General features: G+C 36.8%; 1 protein-coding gene across 1 annotated transcript; it reads left to right on the top strand.

Annotated features, from left to right (window-relative positions):
- The first annotated feature begins 217 nt into the window (after nt 1-217).
- LOC112849680 (phospholipid scramblase family member 5) lies at nt 218-27,602 on the top strand. The gene is made up of 9 exons (XM_025913374.2): nt 218-369; nt 5,848-5,914; nt 10,689-10,852; nt 15,846-15,888; nt 17,353-17,573; nt 19,792-19,953; nt 22,066-22,227; nt 25,055-25,138; nt 25,220-27,602. The coding sequence occupies exons 2-8, from the start codon at nt 5,902-5,904 to the stop codon at nt 25,091-25,093; spliced, it is 804 nt and encodes a 267-aa protein (XP_025769159.1). The 5' UTR covers nt 218-369; nt 5,848-5,901; the 3' UTR covers nt 25,094-25,138; nt 25,220-27,602.

Below are 27,602 nucleotides of genomic sequence, written 5' to 3'. Positions count from 1 at the left end.
CTATTAAGCATACATTAATGCACTTTGCCTGTATGTTTATTGTAGATTTGTTGTAACCGTTATCTCAGGCTCTTGGGAACTGGGCTCTTGGGGGTTCCAAGCTTGCAGAGGCTTATTTTCAATGCTGGAAATGCAAAGATGTGCTGCGGGAAACAATTGGTGTACTCTAGCTGGCCCTGAATCGCAGCTGCACCGGCCGTGCGTGATACGGCTGCTGCCAATGAAGGCGGTTGTATGCAGAGCACTGCTGGGCTGTCAGCAGCAGCGACCGAAGGGCTTGGTGCAGGATTTTGATGATGTCTCACATGCACGCAAATGTTGGGAGGACACAGTGACCACACCGAGCCAGGCAAAGCACCAAGGCACAAGGTAAGTATATGTAAAATAATGGTAGAAATAAAGAGGTTGTCAAAATGGTAAAGCAGTTCTTGGTGGGGAGCATTGAAGTCTCTGAAGATTTTTGACATCTTAATTCTCCTTCTCAATCTAGTTAGTAGCTTCAGTCGCTCGCTCTCTCCCTCTCTCTCTCTCTCTATTTCTCTCTATATATCTTCCTCTCTCTCTTTCTGATACACACATAAACATACCTCCTGAAGGACATATAAATAAACAGTTGTTGATATGTCAGATGTCTGTCCACATCTTCTGCTTATAATTTCCATTTCTTTTTCTAGTAATATACCCTGGAATGAGCCAGAACCTCTCAGAATATTCCCTCTACTTTGACTTTTTTTTTTTTAATTTTTTTTCAACGTTTATTTATTTTTGGGACAGAGAGAGACAGAGCATGAACAGGGGAGGGGCAGACAGAGAGGGAGACACAGAATCGGAAACAGGCTCCAGGCTCTGAGCCATCGGCCGAGGGCCCGACACTGGGCTCGAACTCCCGGACCGCGAAATCGTGACCTGGCTGAAGTCGGACGCTTAACCGACTGCGCCACCCAGGCGCCCCTACTTTGACTTTTTAAAGGAAAGTACAATTACGAACTCTTCAAAGTTGCAATATACATAACAGATCAGGCAAATGCCAGAAGACAAAACACAATGAAGACAGAATACTTCAAAAAACTCCATTCAGTTCTACGTAGTCCTATGTAAAGAAAATGCATAAGGCTGAAAATTTAAAAAGAACTTCTATACACAAACTAAACTATTGCTTCTTCCTTAGCCTTTACAGTCTGATTATGGGATACCTTTTGTCCCATGGAGTCTATGCACCGGACTTTAAATTATTAGAGTCCTTTCCATGCCATCTTGGTGAATCTAGAGGGGACCCTCCCTCTAGATTCGCTCTAGAACCGGCTTTCTCTTAGTTTTACAGATTCTCCTCTGTATCCAGAATTCTTTTCCTTTTTTTCTTATCCTTTGGATCGATATCTTTTTAAGTATGCAGAGGGGGTAAGACATCCATCTTTTATTAACAGCTAAGAAGCATAATCCAGTTTACTATCCTTTCATTCTTTAAGGAAAAAAATCTTAATAATTATTATTTTACTGTCTGATAAGAACAGAGGTAAGGAAAATCAGACATGTATGTGTGAAACGAAGAATTGATCTTTTGAATGATGCATTACTGATTCCAGTTAGCTTTGCTCTTCAAATACAGGATGAGTTACATCATTGTATTTTCAGGAGGTTGTAAACTTACTCTTAGTTTTAAAAAATAAAAAGAATATTACAATCCTATATTATGATACTTCACTAGAGTATCCCCCAGAGTGGGGGCCATATCATTACATCTGAGTATACTCTATAATGGTATGCACATGGTAAAAAGTTAATACATGTTTAGTGAATGAATGAATAAAGCCTTGTCTCAAAAGGACAAATTTGAATAAGTTAGTAGAGATATGCACTTTGATAGGTCTGCAAAGTGTACATAAGTGACTAATGAAATAGGAGGTGTGCATTGCCAGGAAAGAAACATCCAAGTTTACATTAAGAGATTGTATATTTCATATTTAATATTGAGGTTATAAATCAAATAACTCTGGAAAAAGATTATAATAATGCTATTTCACCACATATTTGTTTATTTTCTTTATTAATTTATTTATACACACCTTGTCTTGTTCCACAACAAGTTTCAGTATGGGGACTTACAAATCAAGGGATAAGATTTATGCATAGAAATGCATGCCTTTCGTGCTGCACGGTTGCTAAAAGTGGATTCACATTTTAACTGATTATGCCACAAGACTCACTGAACGAAAGAAGCTATTTTATCACTAAATTATGGTCCACTTACAAACCATTCCCCACCTATAGCAATTACTTTTATGGCCAGTTATTCATAAAATTTGCTATTAATGATTCTTATATGATACAGTATGATAGGAATAGCTGAAAACATAAAGACACAAAACGTTTACATTACTTAGGTATAGTGTAAAGAAGACTGGATGTTGCCTTCTTATAAATCAATATTTGGAAGTCCCTAGTTAATTCCACACCCCACTGACCATGCCAGTGTTGAAAGGGATATGTGGAAATAGGAATACTTACCCATCACTGTTGAGAATGTAAATTGATACAAACACATTTGAGATCAAGTCTCCGATGATCTCCAGTGATACTTAGTAATTTCTTAATATTTACTAGTACTTAGTACATCCTGCAATAATACTTAGCAAAAATGAGGATCTTCATACTCCATAGCCAGCATTTTCATTTCTGGATGTACACCACCTTCAAAAGACTGCTACGCATGGGCATAAAAATCATACTGCCTTATATACTGGAAACAATCTAAATTACCACGGAAAGACAACATCCATTAAATGTAGTAACAGGCAGTGGCTAAAAACAAATGTAACTTTATGCATCATAATGCATTTTATTTTTCTTTAATTTTTTTAATGTTTACTCATTTTAGAGAGAGAGACAAAGAGAGCATGAGCGTGAGCTGCCTTTGAAGAAGTGACTCAGTGAGCAGGGAAGAGGCAGAGAGAGAGGGAGACACAGAATCCAAGCAGGCTCCAGGCTCTGAGCTGTCAGCACAGAGCCTGACACGGGGCTCAAACCCATGAACTGTGAGACCATGACCTGAACCAAAGTCAGATGTTTAACCGACTGAGCCAGGAGCCCTGCATTGTCATGAATTTTAGAAGACATAGTTTCAACTAAATAAAATGTGCTTTGGAACTATACCTCAATATAAATCAGGAAAACAAAATAATTCCTTCTCATTCCATATATATATGTATGTATGTATGTATATATATTCAATTTTATATGCACATATGTATGTTTGTATATGTATATATTTAATTTTTAAGAACCCATAATTTTATAATAAAACAAACATAATCATGAAATATTCCTAGAGCTGGCTCTTCCCTTCCTTGGTCTTTGGTCCTGCCTCAGGCCTGTAGGCTTACACCTTACTCCATTCACCATCCTTTCCTCAAAGGAGGCTATCTGAAGCATAATGCAGTTTTTGTCATAGCAGGGAGCTTATCTGTCACTCTATGGATTTAAATAATGTGCAGCTTCTTCCTTCATACTGAGGCAGACTGCTTTGGTGAGCCTTTTCAGACATGAAAATTTGAGTCAAGTGTCTAACCATGAAGTGATTAAATAATAGGGAAAGTTCTAAACAATTACGTAATGTTGAATAAACAGCTCTTCAGAACAGCTGCAATGTGTCCAGCAGAAAGGCCATGAGTAGGGGGGGGTGATTGCAGTGAAATCATGATGCAATTTTTTTTCCATTTCCTCTTGGCTAAGGCTGAAGTTGGGGGTGGAAATAGAGACCCTTCTTTTAGAAGGGACAAGGACAGGCAAGGCAGAACATCCTCAGAAAATGAGCACGCCCAAGGAGCAGAGCAGCAGAGCAAGCCTCAGGAGAGGGCAGTTTCCTGTAAAGGGGCAGACCCGTTGTCTTGTTTCCTGAGAATTCATTTTTAAGTCTCCTTTTTTGCACTGCGATCCCCTGGTTTATGTCTGTTAGACACGCCCACCTTGTATTGGCTATATTTCGTGGAATCAAGCCAGCCGATGAGAAAACTGCAGCCTGATGGCAAAGGGAAATTGGTATTGATGCTGCCTGAAACAGTCAAGGGCTTCAGAGCATAAAGCAGAGAGGTCAGAGTGAGGGTTCTGAGCGCCGTGCTGAAGGGCAGGGCGGTCCTGGTGTTCCTGTGGAGGCAGCAGGTGTGAGGAGAAGGGAATTGAGGGCACCATGCAGGTGGAGTTGAATGACCGCAGCAACTGCAGCGGGAGAGGTGGCCAGGCCCGCCCTTGGGGCAACACTACCTGGCAGGACAAGCACTTGGTAATAGGACGCTTCAACGTCCGAAAGGTCCATCAGAAGGGTTTGTGAGCCTCTCTTCTAGAACAGCTGGGAAATAGAAAGGAATGGAGAGAAGGGGAAACCTCAGGTTGGTATCTGCTGGGCCTTTGCAAAGAAAGAGCAATATGGATGCTGTCCCCAGCAGGACAGAGAGAGAAAGAAACGGGCACTTCCTACACCACACCAAGTTAGGTGGCCTGGAAGTTCTCCCTTGCAGGTTAAATACTGAAAGCCTCCCTCAGTCATACGGCCATATCTAAATACATGGATGGATGGCCTCATACAGCCACAATATATGTTTAATTGGCTTAGATTTTTATTTCAAACTTGGTGCTCTGTAGCAAGTCAAAATTAACTGGTCAATTACGACCATAATTTAAAGTTGCCAGGTTTGCTACTGTTAATAACAACTTAGTTTCTTTGGAATGAAGTTTTTCTTTCAAATGACCAGGACAAACAGTAAGAAATCTAGGAAACATATAATATCGTTAAGATACTAATCTTTTTTCACCTCTTCTGCAAAATGACAGGTCAGATAACAGCAGCTCTTCAACCCCAAATACTTCAAAACAACAACAATAATAAAAAGAAATATCTCTTTGCTAAATAAGAACATAAACTTTGGCTGCCAACAACCTGTGAGAATGACTTTTATAATTTCTCATCACAAGCTATGGTTTATCAGGCCACTTAACTATTTTTAGAAGTAGACAGTGTTACTTATAATGCAGTATAATCTTGCAAGTTCAACCTTTGCAATTCATGCCATCCAGGGGATTTAACTTGGGGAGCAAAGTCTCCATGGTCACTTGGTCACCTGCATTTAGAAAGATGAGCTGTCTATGCAAGGTTACAGTGCTTTCTTTTCCCTCTCAGTATACAATACTGTTAAATATCACCTGTGTGTTCCCATTAACTTTGCAAGGTTATTGAGGGCTTGCATTTTCAAATACCTCTGATTCGTCAAATTCAATTAGAAATGAAAATGCAGATTTATTTATTACATAAATAGTAAGGAATAATCTACTTCCTGCTTATTTGCTTTTGGGGGGAGAGAGTGTGAAAAAAATCCCAAGAGAAAAATAATATTGAAGTTCAAACATTTCCAAAATATGAAATATTATGTTTAGAACTCTTAGGAAGTTAACACAGGATAGAAAAATGAATCATAAACTCTGGCACAGACGATTTCTAGAAACTAGAAACAGAATGTTTCTGACATAATAGTGAATGCAAAGGTATATATTCCAAGAAATTTAAAAAAAAAGGAAAGAAACTTGAAAGAGTCTTGAAAACAAGACTCTTAAAATGAGTCTTCCTTTACGGTTTTTACGATGTTTAAATTGTTCCTTCAGCCACCAAGAGATAATGATGGTTTCTGAGTAGTGTTTACCTTTGGTGATATCTTTGTCTCCCCCTGTTGTCCAAAGTGATTCAATACATCACTCTGGAAACAGACACTCCCTTTCTCTGTTATTTGTAAGCTGACGTGAAGTAGACAGACACCTTCTGAAGTTTTATGCATGCTGTGTTTTTTCTTCTTGCTGCAACAGGAAAAGCCTTTCTTTTAACCTGGCTGCCTTTGAAGAAGTGACTCAGACATCCTCATGGCCTGTAAAGGTAAGAGTAAATACAGCCGGTTAATAATTTTTCCTCATTTATGACTAAAAATATGCAGTTGCAGGGATGTTACAATCAGTGAGATTGATACTTTAAAACCTGTCACTTACCACTTTTGAACACTGGAATTTTTAACTTCAAGGAGCATGTTCCATTAAAATTTAAAAAAATAATAATAAAAACTACCTGATTGAATGTAAAAGTTAAGATATAAACAATGTTTTAGTTATCATGAATATAAACATAGTGAATTAATAAGAAAAGCTGCATAGCAGAATTCAGAAGGGCAGTATTTAATGCCAAACACAAAGACAGGCTGAATATTCCAAGTTTAAAGGGATTTGAAGAAAACTTTTCGCACAGAAGTTAAAAAGTGTTAAAGTACAGTTCAATATTTTTAAATTTCCCATTTGTTGTTTAAAATGTGTGATATACCCATTTATTTTAAAGAATTCAATAGGTGTAGTGGTAAATTCTAATAAATTTAATGGACTAAAAGTAATCATTTCTGAGCAAAAATCTTTCAAAACTTCTTTGATAGTAAATTATATATAAAAAAGCAAACAGAGAATAACTAATTTAAATAAGCAGATTAATTAAGGATTTTGTAGGGGGAGCTGGGAATTTTCTCAAGTTCCTAAAAGTGCATAAATATCCTAAGTGCTGTTTTACTTTAAATACCTTCTCAAAAGACAAGAGAGAGGGATTTGTTGTAAGTAATGAGTTTCGGTCTCACTGAAAACACTTGTGAAGTTATATAAAAATTGAAATTATGATGTGCTTTCATTCCATTATCAGAACAAACCATTAAACTCTAGCCTATAATAAAAAGTTTTAGCATGAAGCTAAATTAGTATAATTGGCAGAAACCTTTTAACCTAATCACAAATAGGATAAGAGAGTACACCAATTTAAAATATCTAAAATTAAATTAATGAAGCATTCAAAGAAACATGTATTGCTTATTTGCTTTCTTCACCAAAATACACTTTTGGATGCTATTTAATATGGAACAGAGGAGATAATCTTTTCGTTTTTCTTCAACATTTAATGTACACCAGTCCCTGAGTATCACAAGGAAAGCTCAAACAAATTGTAAAATATAGACATGAAACAACAAAATCATGAATTTTAATATGTGTGCCTCATTTTTATACTTGAAGACGAACTAAAAAAAAAAATCTTGACAAGTCTTTTCTTTCACCGAAGACTGACACAAACACTTAATCCAAAACACTTCATCACTTTATAAGAGTTACAGCAACAACAGTAGCCTGTAAGGTAAAGAGTTGCAGAGTACGTGAAATATTTATAAGCTAGTTATACATTTTTAAAAGAGTAGATAGAAATTCAAAGCCAGATAGAAATTCAAAGGAGTTCCTTCTTTATCTGGTGGTCTGAGACTTTGAAGAAACTTGTGACTGGAAAGCAATAGTAAGATCAAAATATGATTAATCTACCAAAAAAGCAGGGATGTTCAGTAGTGATAAAGACTCACCACTAAACTTAGAGGCAAAATTTCAGATGGAAACCCAATACTCCTGCAACCTATTTCAAATAGCACATGAAGTGGGCAAAACATCTGTCAGAGACTCTATTCTATTTAAAAGAAATGAAAAGGAAGCTTCCTTTTGAATCAGAAATCTGGTTTGAGAGGGCAAGACAGATTATCATCATTATTTACTTAAAACATTTTGGTAGACAGGAACGCCTGGGTGGCTCAATCGGTTAAACGTCCCACTTTGGCTCAGGTCATGATCTCACGGTTTGTGATTTCGAGCCCTGCATCAGGCTTTGCACTGACAGCATGGATCAGCACTCAGATCTTCTGTTTCCTTCTCTCTCTGCCCCATCCCTAGCTCTCCCTCTCTCTCTCTCAAAAATAAGTAAACATTAAACACACTTAAAAAATTGATCCTTATATATGTTTTTTAAATTGAAGGATAACACGTGTAAAGTGCATAAAGAGCACCAAACTGAAGTACATTATTTTTTTATGTACTTAAAAGTTCTCCACTATTAAGTAGTAGAGCCTTATGTATGGAGTCTTATGGGTTAAACTCCCGACTATGAGATCAAGACCTGAGCTGAGATCCAGAGTCAGAAGCTCACCCGACTGAGCCACCCAGGTGCCCCAGGTTCATGATTTTTTAACTAAAGAGCACTTGTAACCACCAACAAAATTAAGATATAGAACATTTCTGGCACTTCATAAAGTTCCCTTTCTAGCCATAGTCCTACACCTCCACATCCAGGTTGAACTTCTCTCTGCAATTTTATCATTACGAACTAGTTTTCCCTACATCACAGTTTTGCCTCTACTTTTCTCTGAAAGCCAATGACAACAGTGCTTTTGGCACTAAACCCAAGAAAGGATTGTTTGTTCCCATGTTGCTCTTTCCGGTTGCTATTGATTGGCCATTCTCTCCTCTCCCAAATCTGACATGGTGTTACACGGTGTTCCTCCCACTTTACTGCTTGAGGTCCCACTTAGACCACCTTCTCAAGAGCAAAAGGAATACTTTTGCCTGTATGTTTTTTGTATGCCCAGAGGGGAGAAGTTCAGGGTGAGTCCCGTGGGAGGCAAACTGCTATATATCATTGGTATGGACCTCTAGTTTAATGAGGCCAAATGACAAGTTTGTTTCCACATGATCCTAACCCTAAACATGCCCAAATTCTAAATGTCCAAATTCTCAATGTACAAACTTAAATACCTATCTTGATCCATTCTTCCAACCTGAAGGTTAAATAAATACATGAATCACCTGGCAACTGTTCCTCATTAACACCACATGTATACACAACCTTAATGAGCCTATCATTACTACAAAGTTTATGTAAATGTTTAAAGGACCATCCACTGGATGTCCATGTTCCTTCACCAGTTTTTGTTTGTTTGTTTTTAATCCCTCTCCAAGAACTCATTCACGCTATGCTTGAATTCTCTTAATAGTGGAGAACTTACTTTCTCCAAAGGAAACTTAGTCCTTTCTTCAAATTTATTTTTTAGAGACTTAAAGGATTCTGAAAACTATACCCCCACATACATACAACTTGCATGAATTTGGTATCAGTGCTGAAGGAAGGTCATTCTAATCTGAGAATTATATAGATGTCACTCCAACTTTAGTCTATGTATAGTGAGGGTACTTATCCAAATCTGCGTGCAGCTGTTATAAATTTCTTCCTTACAGTAAACCAGAACAATTTTCCTTTGTCCTTCCCATTCATATGTCTTTAGAATAGTGACAATGATTTGTTTTCATAATGGTCCCTATAATTTTTGAAAATAACTATCATGAATCTTGATCCACACCTATGTTCAATCTAAGACAGCATAGTGTTGTCGGACTAAATGAATGCAGGTGTGAGAACTCCAATAATTTATGGATTCGTAAAGACGAGGAGTAAAAACTCTGATAATCTTTGGGAAAAAAATGGTATCTAATTAGGGAGTAATATAAATGGCAGTCATGGGAAGAGAAAAAGGAAAAATGATACTAGAAAAGCTGTAATTTATATTTTTTTAAAAAAGAAGACTTTTTCATGCATTAGGGCTTATACATAATAATACACAGGCTCCTGACTAATGCAGCAAATCTCTAAATTTGAAGCTAACAGATAAGTGAAATAGTAACATTTTCACCTGGCAATAATATAGAAAACAGGTGATTCTCTAAAAAAAATCAAAGCCAAACATTAAAGAATTCCGTATTTTATCTTTTGTAATACCGGGTAAGCTTACAAAGGCATTCACACTATCAAAAATTTTGGGGTGCTTTATTACAAAGTACTGAGAAACCAAAGCTCCATTAGATATTATACTACCCTTAACCTCATCAATTAGATTTGTGTGTTCTCATAGTATATAGAATTAAACCACTAGTTCTCAAAGTATATGGTCAGGGGGCAGCATTAGTTCATCTGGAAATAGAAATGCAAATTCAAGCCTCAGCCCCATCCCCAACTCCTGAAATCAGAAACTCCAGAAAGGGGCCCAGGAATTTGTGTTTGAACAAGCCCTCCACGTGGTTCTGGTACAGCGGAAAGAATAAGCACCTGAAGCAAACTTTGCAATAGCAGTAGGATTGATAAACGATAAAACAGCCTCAGCAATTACAAGGTACCCTCATAATATTTAGGGGAGACTATGCCTTGAAACTCAGAATTATGATTCAAAACTTATGTCTAAGTTTATCCTTTTAGGAGTAGAGAATATCTAGTTCCTTTTACCGTTTCACTTTGGAGTTTATAATTTTGCAGCTCTTTGAGCAGACGTTTCATGTGCCTCCAAAAAATATATTTTTAGGGGCGCCTGGGTGCCTCAGTCTGTTAAGCTTCCGACTTCGGCTCAGGTCACGATCTCACAGTCCTTGAGTTCGAGGCGCCGCGGGCTCTGTGCTGACAGCTCGGAGCCTGTAGTCTGCTTCAGATTCTGTGTCTTCCTCTCTCTCTGACCCTCCCCCGTTCATGCTATGTCTCTCTCTGTCTCAAAAATAAACATTAAATATATATATATATTTGGAAATCATTTATTTTGCCCAAATTATCCACCATTTTTCTCACAACCACTACTAGCAATCTTCCGCACTCCTATTCCTTTGGTTTAGGGGGTAAGTTACCGCAACGGTGAATAGGGAAAATGCAGGAAAGGCAGTAGAGGAGGCAGGAGATCATTGGTCCTCTGAATTCAGAAGTCACAGATACTATGAGAAAAATGAAAGAAATGGCGTAAATTTAAATATGGGCTGAGATTTTCATTCTCTTGCAGATGCACAGGACCAAAGAAGCAGAGGTCTGCCTGGCTTTCTTCCTGGAGCTCCAGCCCCTGACCGCAGCTTTCACCCCTCATATCCCCACCCAGAGAACCAAGTGTGGCAGCCAGCTCTCCCTCGGCCAGGCAGTCTTCCTCCTGGGCTAGAATATTTAAGCCAGGTGTTTTTTCTATTTCTACACACGTTTGCCCCTTAAAGTGAATACCAACTTGGTTTCTTGCTTTTCAACTGATGGGGTTTTGGGGTGATGGGGGTTCGGGGCTGACAGCCAAGAAAGAATTCTTGAAGACTTCTTTGGTGCAAAAAAGTGATCTTATTAAAGCACGGGGACAGGACCCCTGGGCAGAAAGAGCTGCACTGGGGTTGTGATGGGTAACTAATTATATACCTTCCAGTTGGGAGGGGGTTAGGGATAGAGTAAATCACTAAGGAATTTTGGAAGCCAGGTTTCCAGGCCCCTATTGGGAAAACACCATTTATTACCATTTAGTAAAACCTCAGTCATGAGACCCTTCAGGCGTATATCAGGGGGCCATAAGCTTGGAATATGATTGCCAGCATACATCTTGGGGAAGCTGAGACAAAGGAAGTTTCCAAAGGGATTTTTAGATGTTAAAGTAGATTTACAGGATGGGGGGGGGGGGCAGGATAATGTTAAGTCAAGATTCCCTTTTGCCCCCAGCAAAGTGTCATCATCGAGACAGCTGAGCTCCTAGGTCACTCTGCCGGTTTCAAGGACTTGCCAATGGGCTGTAGGCAGTAAGGGAATTTAATTTTTCATTTGCCTTGGTTTCTCACATCACCATGGCAAGCACTTAAAGCCCTTTCCTTTGTTCTTGGGCAGCCAGGAGTGTCCGAGGAGTATCACACATATTCCACGTGGGAGTGGGGGTGCTAGCTTGTACTTTGCTCTCAGCTTGCCTTATGCTCCCTCATCATTAACCAAGGTTGAAGGACTTCAACAAATGACGTGTTGAAGTGAGAAAAGATTATAAATCATGAAATTATGAAAAAAAATTGTTTCTATTATTTGGAAAGAAATTCATTCTCTTTTATTGCCACTTCTATTTTTCTTATTTATTTGGCAGAGTGATGACACTAAACATTTTTGATGGAGCTGTTTAGCACATTTATCCTCCTTCTGCTCATTGCTCAAGGTATAAGCAAATGTATCCTCAAGGAATTGCCTAACACGTCTAGTCACCTACAGCTATTTAATTAAAGAATATTTATTGAGTACTTGCTATAATCGAGACATGTAAAAAGCATAAAACCTAGTCCCTCTCACCCAAACACTCTGTAATCTAATTGGCATGCAAAAAGTGTTGACAAGAAGTGCAAGGTGATGTACTAAAGCCATATAAGCACACAGTTGTAATGTGTACAGGTGCATAGAGCAGAGAAAGCCGTTAAGGATCTAAGTACTCAGGAGAGACTTCCATAATGATCTAAGAATTCAGGGTCCTCAACTGAATCTCAAAAGATGACTATAAATCCAAGGGAAAGCAAGTTACCAAGTTAACATCATTGTCTTTGATACTGTTGCATCTTTAGGCCGATGTGCTTACAAGATCATATTACTATTAGACATAGTCATTGGAGGGTAAGCGGTGATTAAAGACCTATAATAAATCAATCAAGAAATACCATCCTCTGAATTATGTGGCACACAAAGGACAATTATATTTTTATATATTATTGTTGCTTTTGTACTTTATCCCACAGAAGATCGGAAATACACTGATATTGAGATGTCAGCACATCTGCTGCAATTTTCAGCTTGTTTGGCATTCTTTCAAACCATAAAGTCTATCTCCTTTATCAAAATCAAATCTCTGTGTTAATTCCCTTAAGGTACAAGAGATTTCTGTTATGCCTGATAGGGTTTAAGCTGCATGCAGCATATGTTCCTGGGAAAATGTTTATAATTGCAGATGCCTTCTCCAGAAACCCACTGGCAGACAAATGTACTACAGAGACTGGAGAGCTCAGGGAGATGTGGAAAAGAGCTGGAAAAGCTAACCTACCATCTTCCATCTGCAGAAAGGATCAGCTGTAATAGCTGACTAGAGTTGATTAACTGCTGCAAGCTGTTTGGGAATGTTGTCAGACAAGGTTTTGCCAAGTATAAAAGTGATATACCAGTGCCAGAGGGCTGAGGTTTGATGATCACATATGGTCATCACATATTCTTCTTCCATCCATGAATGATGACACACCCGGAGCCAGATGCTTGACATGAATACATTTTTTTTTACATTCCATAAATAGAGATATGAGCCCATTGGCTTCAGTTCTAAAATGAAGTCGATTTTCCATACCTATACCTTTGGTGATCTATTTCAGAAAATAAAAATATGCCACAAATTGGCAAATATCTTACTTCAAAGGGAACTATAACTTATTCACTTTACACTAAAAGAACACTTACTCGCGTTAAAGCAGTGTACTTAAACAGGGTAAATGAGCATTTTAAATGTTTTATGCCACAAGTCCGCAAGAGATATATATAAAATGAATTTTTGTGTGTTAAATTTTATCTGAGAACTGTAAGAACTGAATAAAATCATGAACGTTTGAAAATAGTACATTCTTCAATAAACAGGAAAATACAAGAAATCCTTCTAAATTAAAAAAAAATCACAGTAAAAATTTAAAAACACATCTATTCTCCTTTAATCAAGTCCATCCAATGACTAATGAAAATCTTTTTTCCATTAACAGTTTGAAAATAAATTTTCAGGTATGTATGTAAATATATAATGCATATATACACATGTACACATGTGTATACATGTATGGATGTATGTGTATGCATTTATGTTGTTCATGTAGAGTTAAACCTAAATATAAAACAAATAGATTATCTCTCTGGATTAACACGTTCTAATAGGTAATATCATTTTATACTATTAGTGTCAAAACAAAGGATAATTATTATAATTTAGTTGCCTATAGGTAAGAGTAGTGAGTTAAGTCTACAAAGACACATGTATAGATCCTATTTATTTGGAAGTATGTATACTAAGTGGAATACTTGTAAACCTGATAAGTTATACATAAGAATTTATTCTTAAGCTACATATCCAAGGCTGTCGTTTGATTTCTATCCTATGGCTTTCCTACTTGAGTGCTTTACTGGCCCTGACACCTAAATATGTGATCCAATCTGTTTAAAGTTTCCAAGATTCCTGGTCCATCAAATAATAGCAAAGAGTGGTAAGGGCTCATTTGGAGCACAGTGTGTAAGTGGCCTAGCACTACTTGAAGGAAACTGCAAGAACAAAACAAGACCCTCAAATCCAGGGGTATTGCCCACAGAGACAGATCAAATCAAATGTTATTACAGAGGCTGCGGTGGGTGTAAGGGTAGAGAAAATAGGAAGGAAAGGTATTCAGAAGTTCCACAGTATCACTTAAGAATTGTTTATCCCAGTTCCTAACACTTGTTTAGTGATGCCAATACAACAGAGTAGAAAGCATGTCAAAACTGGTGGCAGTACAATCAATCTAGGTTCAAGTCCTAGCCCAACCATTTACAAGCTCTGTGATCCTGGGCAAACTGCTTAATCTCTCTGGGATTGTTTCTTCACAAGATAAATGTAATGATGCCTATGTCTCTAAGTTTTTGTGAGGATTACATCATATGCTATGTCAAAATATCTACCACAAGGACTACCTCACGGTAGCCATTAAATAAACAACTGCTACTATTAGAAAGCAGAGAGGTACAATTTACCCTTCCAATGTGGAATGGATCTCAATTGATAGTCTCTAAATTTCAAGACTAAAACTTGATCCATGGCACCAACATTAAAGTTCCTAAATTCAAATCTTAGTCTTGCCCCCATAATTTTCTTCATCCCTAACTTACCTCTCATGGATCCACCGCTAAATAACTGTGGATATCCTTTGTGACTTTTCTTTCAACCCTCCATTTTTCTCAAAAGAAGAGAACAGAACTAACAATAGTACTCTATGAAAGACTGATTCTAATATTTAAAAATTGCCATAATTCTGAAAATAGGTTTTATAATATCTTAAATCATAAATTGTTTATGGAAAAGATTTTTTGTGAACCTTAAAAAAAGAGGACCCATGCACTCTTTTACCAATAATAAAATTTAAATAGAGGACATTTAGTTTTGCCTGTACCTCAGGATATACAAGGAGAATGAAGGAAATAATGTAACGTCAAATTTTCCGGACTTGTGATGCCCAATCAATACCCAATATTACTAATGACTATTTCAGCTCAAGCATTACCAGTGAGTTTATTAATGTGAAGGGAAAATAAAGTGAAGATAATTTAGAGGTGAAATAGAAAAGAAAGTGTTAGAAAAGACAATGGTCTTCAGGGTTCACGAGTCTACCTTAGTGAAAATTCATTCTCACAACATATTTGAATATTTCCTTTAAAAATCTGCATTGTATACTTTTTAATATAGTCATTCTCAACTATCTGTGGCCATTTTTATCTCTGTAAGTTAACTTCATTTTTAATTACATAAAGCAACTTTCCTTATATTAGCTGTTAGTGGCGTAACTTATTCTGCTTAAATGGGTATTTTGTTGGTATCAGCAGGATTTGTTCGTGTTTTCTAATCCAAAGGAAGGTGTGAGTGAGAATAATTTATAAAATAACCTCTCTCAGCTTTAACAAAGACATTTTATCGCTATGAGGAATGAGTTGAGAGTGAAAGAGAAGTTAGGCAGGGTGGAGAGGAAAGGCCAGGCATTCAGGGGTCATTGATGTTTTGTTTCATTTCCTTTAAAAAAATGAGTTTTGAAACCTTTTAGGCATCATTGTTCAGAGACTGTTTTAAAATCTTCTCCAAGTATTGTTTCCAAGAGTTACTCTATTAGCACTTTATCACAGGAGAACACAGAGTTAACCACAGTTCTTATTCTGATTCTTGGCATTTCTGCCTTGGAATTTTCAGGGTTCCTGTATTTTTTTAAAAATTTTTACTTGAATTAAAAAATGTATCTTCTTTTTCATTATAAAATGTGAGCTGTTTTCAACCATTTCCCCAGTAAAGAACATGGAAATTAATGAATGTCATGTGATAAGCAAGTTAATAGTAATATCTCCAAAGGTTTTCAAAGTGTGATGTAATACCTTTTGTTTCCTTTATGTCATTCTTTAACAGTTAGACCTGATAATTATACACCAGCAGGTGGAGCTTCTTGGAAGTAAGTATATTATATTCTATACTTATTAAAACGGTTAAAAATACTTTAGGCTTCAGAAATTTTGTTATATTTAAATATCTTCTAAACAATAATGTTAAATTGAGGATAAAGGTAGATCAAAAAGATCAGTAGGTCAGGGTGCCTGGGTGGCTCAGTTGGTTAAGCTTCCAACTTCATGCTGTCACAGTTTGTGAGTTTGAGCCCCAGGTCAGGCTCTGTACTGACAGCTTGTTGCCTGGAGTCTGTTTCAGATTCTGTGTCTTCCTCTGTCTCTGCTCCTCCCCCTCTCAGTCTCTCAAAAATTAATAAACATTAATTTTTTTTTAAAAAAAGATCAGTAGGTCTTTTAAAATAAACATTTGAAGTAAATTGTTAGTCTGATATAGGTACACCTAAAAGCATGAACTCTCCGAGTCTTTGATAATATTTTGTCAGGGATCTAACAATTTTTATCTTAAAATAACAAAAGATTTTATCATTTCCATGTTTGGTAATAATTTACATTTACTTAATAATTTCATAAATGGAAATCAAGTTTGAGACTAAATAACAAAAACCCATTCTACTCTTGAAACTAATATTACACTATATGTTAACTAATTGGAATTTAAATAAAAACTTGAAAATGATAAGTGAGTAAATAACAAAAACCCATCAAACAAAATTTGATGTTTTATCATTTCACCGGTGATTCATCAAATGGCATGTTATTCAACAGTACATAGATTTTCGATGACTGACTGAATTCCAATTAATTATTTTTTGTCCTTAACATCTAAAATATGTCAAAATCGTAATATATAGGTAGCAGGATAGCCCGTGGCCATAGATACACTGTCAAATAGATTTTAAACAAAATCATTACTATGCTGTGAGTCATCCCGTAAATTCCACAGCAGTGTTAGAATTACTTGAGGATTCCATTCTTTACAGCCTTGCTTCCTTAGTTGAAATGTGGAACTACATGTGCCCAGTAGGTCCTATATCTGGAATCAAAATGTAATCATCACACAGCTTTGCTCTGAGTTTACTTTGATTTCCATAGCTAAGTCCTCAAATTTTAAATTTTTTTTTTCAACGTTTTTATTTATTTTTGGGACAGAGAGAGACAGAGCATGAACCGGGGAGGGGCAGAGAGAGAGGGAGACACAGAATCGGAAACAGGCTCCAGGCTCCGAGCCATCAGCCCAGAGCCTGACGCGGGGCTCGAACTCCCGGACCGCGAGATCGTGACCTGGCTGAAGTCGGACGCTTAACCGACTGCGCCACCCAGGCGCCCCTAAGTCCTCAAATTTTAGAGCATGGAAGTAGATTTGGGTGAAGAAGATACCCCATACTTAATAATTAGCTACTGTTTTCTTTTAATAACACTACCCCTTTTACTTATTGAAAGATTTGATCCTAGGCAATAGCACTGTTTTGATGATTGGTTTTTTTGGTTTTTTGGTTTTTTTGCTCCCTTAGTGATACTTGGCACTGAGACCTCCAACAAATATGAGATTAAAAACAGTTTGGGACAAAGAATTTACTTTGCAGTGGAAGAAAGCATCTGCTTCAATCGTACTTTCTGTTCCACACTTCGAGCTTGCACTCTGAAGGTCATGGATCACTCAGGTCGGGAGGTGATTACAGTAAACAGGCCCTTGAGGTGTAATAGCTGCTGGTGCCCTTGCTACCTGCAAGAGGTTAGTCATTGGCTCTGGGTGTACTTTTATTTTTCTACGTTTGAAAAGGTTGGCAATTATTTATTTAACAAATGGCATTCATCTGGAGCTATAAGGCAATTCCCCTATCAGTTGCTCCTTTAGGATCCAAACAGCTTAAGGATGGTGATTCACTAGTTTTTTGTTTTGTTTCGTTTTTGTTTTTGTTTTTTTCCCAACCAAAAACTGTAGTGGCTTTCGTTTTGTTAATTGGCAGACAGCTCATGCATCATGTAAATGGGACACATCCTCCTGAATCTCTGTGTTAGCCACATAACTGGAATACCTATGAGTTCCACCATTAAGTAAATCTACCCTTTGTCTTCTCTAACTGGAGCAAAGTTCGGGAAGTACTAAGTAATACTAAAATCTTCCAAGGTGTTCTCTTGGTTAGGTATCAGTTTTAGTACAGAATCTCACATTCCATTCATCCATTTATGACAAACTTTAAACCTTGGCAAGACTATGCTATTGTTCTGAAGGGAATCATTTCATTATTTTATTTTAATATATAATAGATTTTCATCATTATCTAGTAGATCTATAATAACTTCCACTGACATAATGCAGTTAAGTTGATAAGGAACCTTTACTTATTCTAATGTCTTTGATATCATAACATCTCTATGAGCTAGAAAGAATAGATTTTACTCTCCATATTTAGCAATTGAGGTAACTAGGGCTTAGAGAGTGGAGGTAGCTTACCTACGATCACACATCCAGGAAATATCATGAATGGGGCTTGATCCAGGTATACTTATTCAAGCCCAAGTTTCTCTACTGTGCACCTATGTATAAGTACTCTACTTAGCAAGATGAGAAAAAAAATATTAATATGAATTGGGGTTAAGTAGGGAAGTTTCTGGAATATATATTGAAGCTAATCCTCCAATTGTTATAGGCAATTACTTGACTAAGTGATAAAGTGGCTAAGGTACTCATTTGGTGTCCAAGAATTTTCATCCTCCTACTAAGGATATTTAAGATCTAATATGCTTTAAGATGGTATAATCAGTATAATATAATATATCCATTTGAATGTTTCTGATGTTTCTGATGAATGTTTCTGATAATTGATGTTTTATTTCATAGTATTCCAATGTCACATAAATTAAAAGTAAGATGTATCTGATACCGCTTAACAAGTTTTTAAAGATTTGCTCAGAATCAAGCCAATTATTTTGAAAGTGATCCCAGAACAAATCTATATAATTCTGCCTTTTCAGTGTTTTTTTTTGTTTGTTTGTTTTTAATTTAAGTGTAGTTGACATACAATGTTACATTAGCTTCAGGTGTACAATTTAGCGATTTGACAAGTCGAATCCCTGTAATTCTAGGCACTCTTATTGAAACCACCTTTGTTGATCCAAGAGCACTACAGATACACACGTATGACTATGAACTTAATAAATAATAAAAAAAAAAAAAAAGACAAAAGGAAAACAGATTATAAGGAGTGGATTGGATTTAAAAGCAAACAATTGTCACTATCTTCACCCACCTCTGGCTTATTTCACAACTTGGTCTGACTTGGTTTGACCATATAAACATGCTGAAATACAACATGATGAAAAGTAAGGAAATTTAGGAAATGAAAGTAATGGGGTACAGCACTAAAGTAAAGCCTAAAAATGCAATTACAAGTCTCTCACACTTTGGAAAAAGTGAAACAGCAATCAAATCGGTGTGTAAAACTGTAACTTCACAAGAAGCATTTGTTTTTAATTGAACCCAGAGAAGCTGGAAGCTGACAGCCTGAAGGGCAAACAATCATGAATAGTTAACTGGTAAGTGAGGGTTACAAATAGATGTGTGTTGTGGCAACACATTAGAGGCAGTGGAAGACACAGGAAACAGTGCCTGGCCAACCGCCACACCCGGAACAAAATGCCAAAGAAGACAGTGTCCCAGGGTCAGAAGACCGTTCTGGGAGAGGTTCTCTTCAGGGAAGTAAGATCAAAGAAAGACATGAATTTTTAGTGAGTAATGCCAAGCAAATACCTGTATAGTGAATATCTTTGTTTCCATAAAATATGAAAAAAATCCACTGCCGTGCTTCCTTAGAAGCAGATATTTAGAATATTTTGTAGAATACAAAAATAATTTCATAAAAGTTACTGTTTAGAAGGAAAGCGACTTGTAAAATTAAAATACAATTAACTGTAGGAAAATCTTATTTTATTATTATCTCTTCTTGCAGTTAGAAATCCAAGCCCCTCCTGGTACTATAGTTGGTTATGTTGCACAGAAGTGGGACCCCTTTCTGCCTAAATTCACAATCCAAAATGCAAACAAAGAAGATATTTTGAAAATTGTTGGTCCTTGTGCAACATGTGGCTGTTTTGGCGATGTGGATTTTGAGGTACGGTTGACAGAGTGAAGGAGGTTTTCACTTAGGTCCTCATGGCTTGCAACAGAATTCAATGTTAAAATATTCAAATCATGGGATATCTCTGAAATAAATTTAGAAAATAATATATTTGTGAAATAATGTAATAAGCCCATATTGTGCGTGCCAGTAAGAACTCATAATTTCAGATATACTAAGTTCAAGGTTTTTTGTTTTTGTTTTTGTTTTTAAAGCATACTAAGGAGCACCTGGGGGGCTCAGTTGGTTAAGAATCAGGTCAGAATCTCACAGTTCCCGAGTTTGAGCCCCTCTCTCTCTGCCCTTCCCCAGCTCGTACTGTCTCTTTCTCTCAAAAATAAATAAATAAACTTAAAAATAATAATAAAATAAAAATAACACACTAAAACGTTTTTGATTTATGTGGAATTACATCACCCATGGTATAAAGTACATATATATTAGCTTAGAATCACCTTAAATTAGATCATCTTTTCCTCTAGCTCTGGTGGTAACATATCCTACTTCAGATCTCATCTAAGAAGTACACTCCATTAAAAATCACTAATTTATTTTTTAACATAATTTTTTGTCAAATTGGCTTCCATACAACATCCAGTGCTCGTTCCAACAAGTGCCTTCCTCAATGCCCATCACCCACTTTCCCCTCTCCCCCACCTCCCATCAACCCTCAGTGTGTATTTAAGAGATCTTATGATTTGCCTACCTCCCTCTCTGTAACTTTTTTCCCCCTACTCTTCCCCTATGGTCTACTGTTAAGTTTCTCAAGATCCACATTTGAGAAAACATCACTAATTTAAAAGCTATAATCATAAGACTTGCTAAGTTCATTTTACAAAACAATCTGCACTTACATAAACATAAACAGTTAAATGTTTAACATGTTAACTCAATGTTAGAAAACAATAGGTAGTTGTACATTCAGTTGTAACAATAAGAACTATGTTAACTACTATTCCTGGAAATATCTTTTAGGCAAAGGAGAGCTCATTTAAAGTGTCTATTTATTATTCATCCCTTCCTTCATTCATACATTCATATATAGCCCACCTGGGACATTCAGTTTGAGGAACTTTAGCGAACACTATTTACAGAGAATGTGATGGAAATTTTACAAAGCAAACTGTTGTAACTCTACCCCACTCCAAAAAGACTTGGCATGCTTTCCTAACACTAAAAGATAAAAATATGTCCTATGATTGAGAAATAAAAAGTTTTAGTAAAGGTATATCGATGTCCTAAGTAACCTTCTCCATTTCTATCTTTTCCCACTATACATAAAGTAACAATTTATATTGAATCCTTTCAGCCTTTGAATGAGAAACGGGGCAAACAAATGAATAGTTGATAAAGTTTAACTGTAGATTTCTTCTAGCTGTGAAGGACTATAGATTTTTGATGTCAAATTAATCTGAATTTCCTGTGCTACATTTGTCCAGAGGATTTTTTTTTCTTTTTTTTTTTAGTGAAAATAGGACTTAGGTTTAGTTATAAAGGAAAGACCTAGTAAATTTTGGAGTATAATATAAAAATGAGATTAAGCAATAGCTGATAATGTTTAAATATGTTAGTAATTCTATAATCTTAACAATAAAAATTTAAAGTTTACAAATTGTACTTAGAAACGAATTTCTTCTAAAAATTGTTTCTCCAATATTTCTCAAAAATATTTTCTTTTGCTTTTTCTTCCTTTTGTTGTTGTTGTTGTTGTTATTGAAGAATTCAGGTTTAAAATCTAGACTTCAGGTAATGGAATTACCTTCAAGGTTAGACCATGTAATTGAGACTATGTACCTGCTGCCATCTTGTGGTAGCCTGGCCTTAATTATTTATTGCTATTATTTTCTCAATCTGCATACAAAAAGCAAGAAAAAATAAAGGAATTATGATGAATCAAAAAACTGTCAAAAAGGCAAAATTCCTGAAGAGTAAACTGGAAAGTTAAATCTCCAAACTTATGCTTATATAACAGAATGAATGACATGGAACTGTCATTTACAGATGACTAATAAAATAATTCACATCTCTCTCGAAGCAAACATACTAAGATATGTAAAGCCATCCATTTCACCTTCAGGTTTAACATCTCTTATTTTCTTTTCAAAGGTGAAGACCATTAATGAAAAACTTACAATTGGGAAGATTTCAAAGTACTGGTCAGGATTTGTAAATGATGTCTTTACCAATGCTGACAACTTCGGAATTCATGTTCCCGCAGATCTAGATGTGACAGTCAAAGCAGCAATGATTGGTGCTTGTTTTCTCTTTGTAAGTATGCTCTTTTTTTAATTTATTTTTTTATTTTAGACAGAGACAGCGTGTACAAGCAGAGGAGAAGGGCAGAGAGAGAGAGAGAGAGAGAGAGAGAGAGAGAGTGAGAGAGAGAGAATCTTAAGCAGGCTCCATGCTCAGTGCAGAGCCCAACACAGGACTCGATCCCACAACCCTGGGATCATGACCTGAGCCAAAATCAAGAGTCTGACACTCGACCAACTGAGCCACCCAGGCGCCCCTGTAAGTATGGTCTTAAAAGCATAGGAGTGATTTATTTCTCACCCTTTTCTCATTAATCACTACAGAGCCAATCTCATTTTACACAGCACCACATTTATCCCACAGAGGTTTATGCATAGAAGGCTAGGTTGGGACCAACTCTTCAGAAGTCAGAATTTAGGAGCTTGCATTTCTAATAGACAGCCTTTCTCCGCTGACCCTCATACACGGTCTTCGTCAAGAATTGGTGCCCTGTCGGGGCACCTGGGTGGCTCAGTTGGTTAAACTTCCAACTTTGGCTCAGGTCATGATCTTGCTGTTCCTGAGTTCGAGCCCCACGTAGGGCTCTGTGCTGACAGCTCAGAGCGTGGAGCCGGCTTCGGATTCTCTATCTCCCTGTCTCTGCCCCTTGCCTGCTCATGTTCTGTCTTTCTCTCCCAAAAATAAATAAACATTAAAAAGATTAAAAAAAACAAGAAGCAGTGCCCTGTCATGTGCTACTCAGCATTTCTTCAAAAACTTAGTTATCCATTCTCTTTCCATTTCAATTTAGATTTTTGGCTCATTTTCATTTTCACTGAAAAAATATGTAAACATCACATTATTGATCCTGGGTAAAGTTCAGGACCGTTTCATTGTTTAACAATGAACTAAGTGACACTCAGAATGTGAAAAGTAGTTTTCTTCCCTTCAAACATGAACATGGATACATGAATTCAGAGGGAGGGGTTAATATTTATCAGCTTCCATTATTACAAAGATGTTACATCTTTGTCCTTTCTTTCCAACTTATAATTTTATCAAAAATATTTACTTCCTGGTGTGGAGATTGGTGATAGAAAACAGAAGTCAAGTAACACCTACACCAGATGGTTGCCCATCTCCTGTCCCAATTTTTCCTCTAATATCTCCCTCACTGCTTACCATTGTCAATGCTCTCACAAAAACCCATGGAATTTTAAAATAAACCTACATTCTTCATTTCATATTTTGTTGTCCTTCAGGGTTTTAGGATCCTAAATCTTATGGGTATTTTAATGTGGGCTGCTGTGGGGGGAAAAATGGCTCTATCTACTCCGTTTTTTCCAAAGACACACACAGAAGACACACACATACACACCCTCTCCCCAAAACCTTAATTTGGCCTCTCTGATTAAGCTCCACACTTAATGTTTATATTAAAAAACAGATCATTTTAGGGTGCCTGGGTGGCTCAGTCAGTTAAGCATCTGACTCCTGATTTCAGCTCAGGTCATGATCTCACAATTCCTGAGTTCAAGCCCTGCATCAGGCTCTGTGCTGACAATGTGGAGTCTCCTTGGGATTCTCTGTCTTCTTTCTCTGCCCCTCCCCTGCTCATGCTCTTTCTCTCTTTCAAAATAAAAATGCACATTTAAAAAATATTTAAAAAATAAAAACCAGATCATCTTTAATCTTCCCTACCCACTTATATCATTTAACAGACAAACAGTAAAATGTACTGTCAGTAATTCACTATGCACTATGAATTGGAGAAGCTCTGATCCAGATGACACCCCAATCACCTGAAAAGATAACTTTTTAACTCCATTGTCTCAGGGAAAAACCTACTTACTGAGAATATCTAATGGCCCCATCCAGTTCTTTCTTTTCCTTTTTACCATAATATAAAACATTTGCACTTGTTTTTGGCCAATATAGCTTTTAAAACAATTTCTGACATGTATTAGATAATTACATAGATACAAGATAAATTACTTACTTCTACATATAATTGGACAAGAAGAATTGTGTTTTTAATTTTTAACATTTTTTAAAATATTTTTATTTATTTTTGAAAGAGTTAAAGAGACAGAGTGCAAGCAGGGGAGGGGCAAAGAGAGAGGGAGACTAGAATCTGAACCAGGCTCTAGGCTCTGAGCTGTCAGCACAGAGCCAGATGTGGGGCTCAAACTCACGAACTCAGATCATGACCTGAGCTGAAGTCGGATGCTTAACCAACTGAGCCACCCAGGCATCCCATGTTTTTAATTTTTAAATACTGTGTCCATTTCATTACCTTGTGTTGAGAGAGACACCATCAGAAAGTAGCTGGTATGAGAACTCCCTGATCCAAACAGCAAAATTCGCAAGTACTATCTAATTTTCGGTCTTCTCTGGTTTGAGGCTACCACTCCACAACCCACAGCCCTAATTACCATTTCTAAGTTCCCTCTGGTATAGTTTTCAGTACTTCCTCAGATGACTACCTGCTTGCTAACCACACAGTCCATGAGGATATATCTAATACTTGTTCAAAGGTCAGTGTCTATTACAACATCCCACACTGACAGAGAACGTCCTGCAGTCGAAGTCTGCACTGTCTTGATCACCTAAGATTTTGACTGATGATACCCTGCTGATTCCAATAAGATTTCCAAGTAACTTGTACTCTGAAAACTAGACATGTAAGTGTCATGAAGCTTAAAACGTTTTGACTTTCCTCTTACTGATGAATCTCATGTTGCTAAAACACCACTGGGAAACGTAATTGCTTTATATAATCAAAGCTTACCTGTGAGACTCCTGATCTCAATTGTCGCCTTTTTGTAAATTCACTCATGCTCAGTTTATTTATTTGTAGGATTTTATGTTCTTTGAACATTCACTAGCTGGATTATAACAAGCGAGATGACAAAAACGATCAAGTATGCAAGAACATGTTTCAGTAAGTAAAGTTTAAATGATCTCTTTCCCTTTGAAGATGTCTATATTTGACGCTGTCTAACTCTTTTTCATTTTCTTCTAGAAATCCCTTGGGCTCTGGATTTCATTTCTCAATGGTTTGCAATATTTGCTTTTTTTGTAACAAATGTTAATTATTACATTTATTAAAGCATAATGTAATGAAGCAATTATCTGGTTGTAAATGCATGTTAGCTAAAGAAAAGATTACTGGCCTTACTGGCCTTACTGGCCTAACTGGCCTGAGCACAGGGTTGCTTTGAGAAATTGTCATTCTTTCTTTTTAATCCTTTTGAAGTTGTTGCATGGGTAAGCATGAAAGATGAGAACTAAGGCTTGCAACATCACTGATGAAAATTCAATGTTTAGAGAGCACTTTGAAGTTTTTCTGGTACTAAGGCTGGTTACTAATCAAAAGGACTGGCTTTCCAAAATATTTTTTCATTAAGTAGTCTTTGACTTTGTTTATTAACCTTATTGTAGTGAGATATTTTTACCTTATATCAGAAAGGCTAAAAGTTGGATAAATAATATGTTTAAAGATGAGGAGGAAGATAGATGAAATCAATTTGTTCTAGTGGTAAGAAGCTAATATTTCCAGAAGGAAGCTAAAATTTACAAACCAAAGCATGGTGTAAACACATACCCACACCAGAGATTTAAACAAGCATATAAACAGACTTCTAAGTTAGTAAAAGCAGTAGTGTAGAGCAGGAAATTTATCTATTACAGTGAAAGTTCAGTCAGAAAAGGAATCTAGGGCTCTGAAAAAAAAGCACAATTCCAGGACTTACTTAAAAATAAGCAAAGAAAAATAAATAAATAAAACCTTAATACATGGGGCAAATGCAGAAGTCAGGGCACACAGTTAATTCAGTTAATTAATGCCTTCTATTTTAACATTTCGGAGTCCTCTAGGTAACTACATCTAGTTACCCACTCTTTCCCAAAGCCCACACAAGAAGCTTTTAGAATCTTTTTTTAGGAATGACGATAGTTCCTCCCTTTTCAAAATGAGGAAACAAACTTGTTTTAAGCAAAGCACCATGTAGCCATCTGAAATCATATAAATACTACCCAAATTATACAAATACTTTAGAATTATACAAATACTACCCAAATTTTTAACTACTGACAAAGGTGTTTAGACCAACTCCAAGCAATCCTCTACTTGGTAGAGGAACTATGTTCCAAGCATCTGTAAACTAAGTTAATTACTTGGGATTAAGAATCTATCATCTAGAAATACTGTTGTATGTGTTAGTTAAATTCCCAAGATAGCCCACAAATAGCAATTTAGTGCTAAGTTCTGGGGTAAGGGTTCTAGGTTGTATTAAGATGAAAAGGAAAAGAATCACCTTTTTGAGTGCCCTCTCTGTTGGCAAACCATAAAAAATGGATTAGTGGGGCAGAATAGTTTAAGCATTGACCACCAAAAATAGAACCGTGCTTCCACATCACACCCAATCTTTCTCCCAGTGGCCCCATCCATTCTTTCAGTGTAACGGGTGTGACCTGCATGTTGGGAACAGTACAGTTACAGAAGCAAACGACAGTCCTGTGTGTGAGACATTGTCTTCAGTCTAGCTCTGCTGTGTGGTAGCTATGTATCTTCACATCTCTCCTGTAGTCTTTCTGAACCTTCTCACTTTCCCATTTGCCACTTTGCAGAGCTACGGTGACAGTTAGGGGGGACCTCAGTGTTTCCTCCTTTTCCCCTTTGTCTATTCTAACTGACGTGTGTGTGACTTATGGTCAGTCATTCATAACCAGCTAAAGGAAGTGGCATTTTAATTTTTTTTATTATTTATTTTTTGAGTGACAGGGTGCGAGCAGGGAAGGGGCAGAGAGAGCAGGGTAGACACAGAATCTGAAGCAGGCTCCAGGCTGAGCTGTTAGCACAGAGCTCTACGTGGGGCCTGAACTCAGGAACTGTGAGATCATGACCTGAACTGAAGTCAGACGCTTAACTGACAGAGATACCCAGGAGCCCCAGGAAGTGGCATTTTTAAAGCAGATGCTTATTAACTAATAAAATGTAGAAAAGTTGTTAGCATTTTCTGAGGGCTTATCACATATTAGGCATGTGCTTCCTATGAATTCCTGGTCGAGGAACAAAAGGAAGTAAAAACACAGGAATATGAGGCAGTATGTGGAAGACTGCCTGTGATTCTATCTTTTCCTCTCCCCGTTCTGCTCCATGTCCCAAATTTCCTCCTTCAAGGTGTACCTGCTTCATATTTTCTTCTTGTATTTCTTGTACTTTTGATTTCTAAAGTGGAATACTTTCTAACTTGGTGTCACAACAGCAGCATTTGAGATTCTCATGGTGGGAAAAATGGGAGAAAAATACTACTTAAAAATACTACATTTTAATATGACCAACATTTCGATTTAAAAAATTATTTAAATGAACCCTAAAACTAGTAAAAAGTTTAAAACACCTA

Source organism: Puma concolor, chromosome C2 (genome assembly GCF_028749965.1).
Source record: "Puma concolor isolate L17-30 chromosome C2, mPumCon1.1.hap2, whole genome shotgun sequence".
NCBI classification, from domain to species: domain Eukaryota; kingdom Metazoa; phylum Chordata; class Mammalia; order Carnivora; family Felidae; genus Puma; species Puma concolor.
The sequence above is the reverse complement of the archived record's forward strand: the minus strand, read 5'-3'. Positions and strand labels throughout refer to the sequence as shown.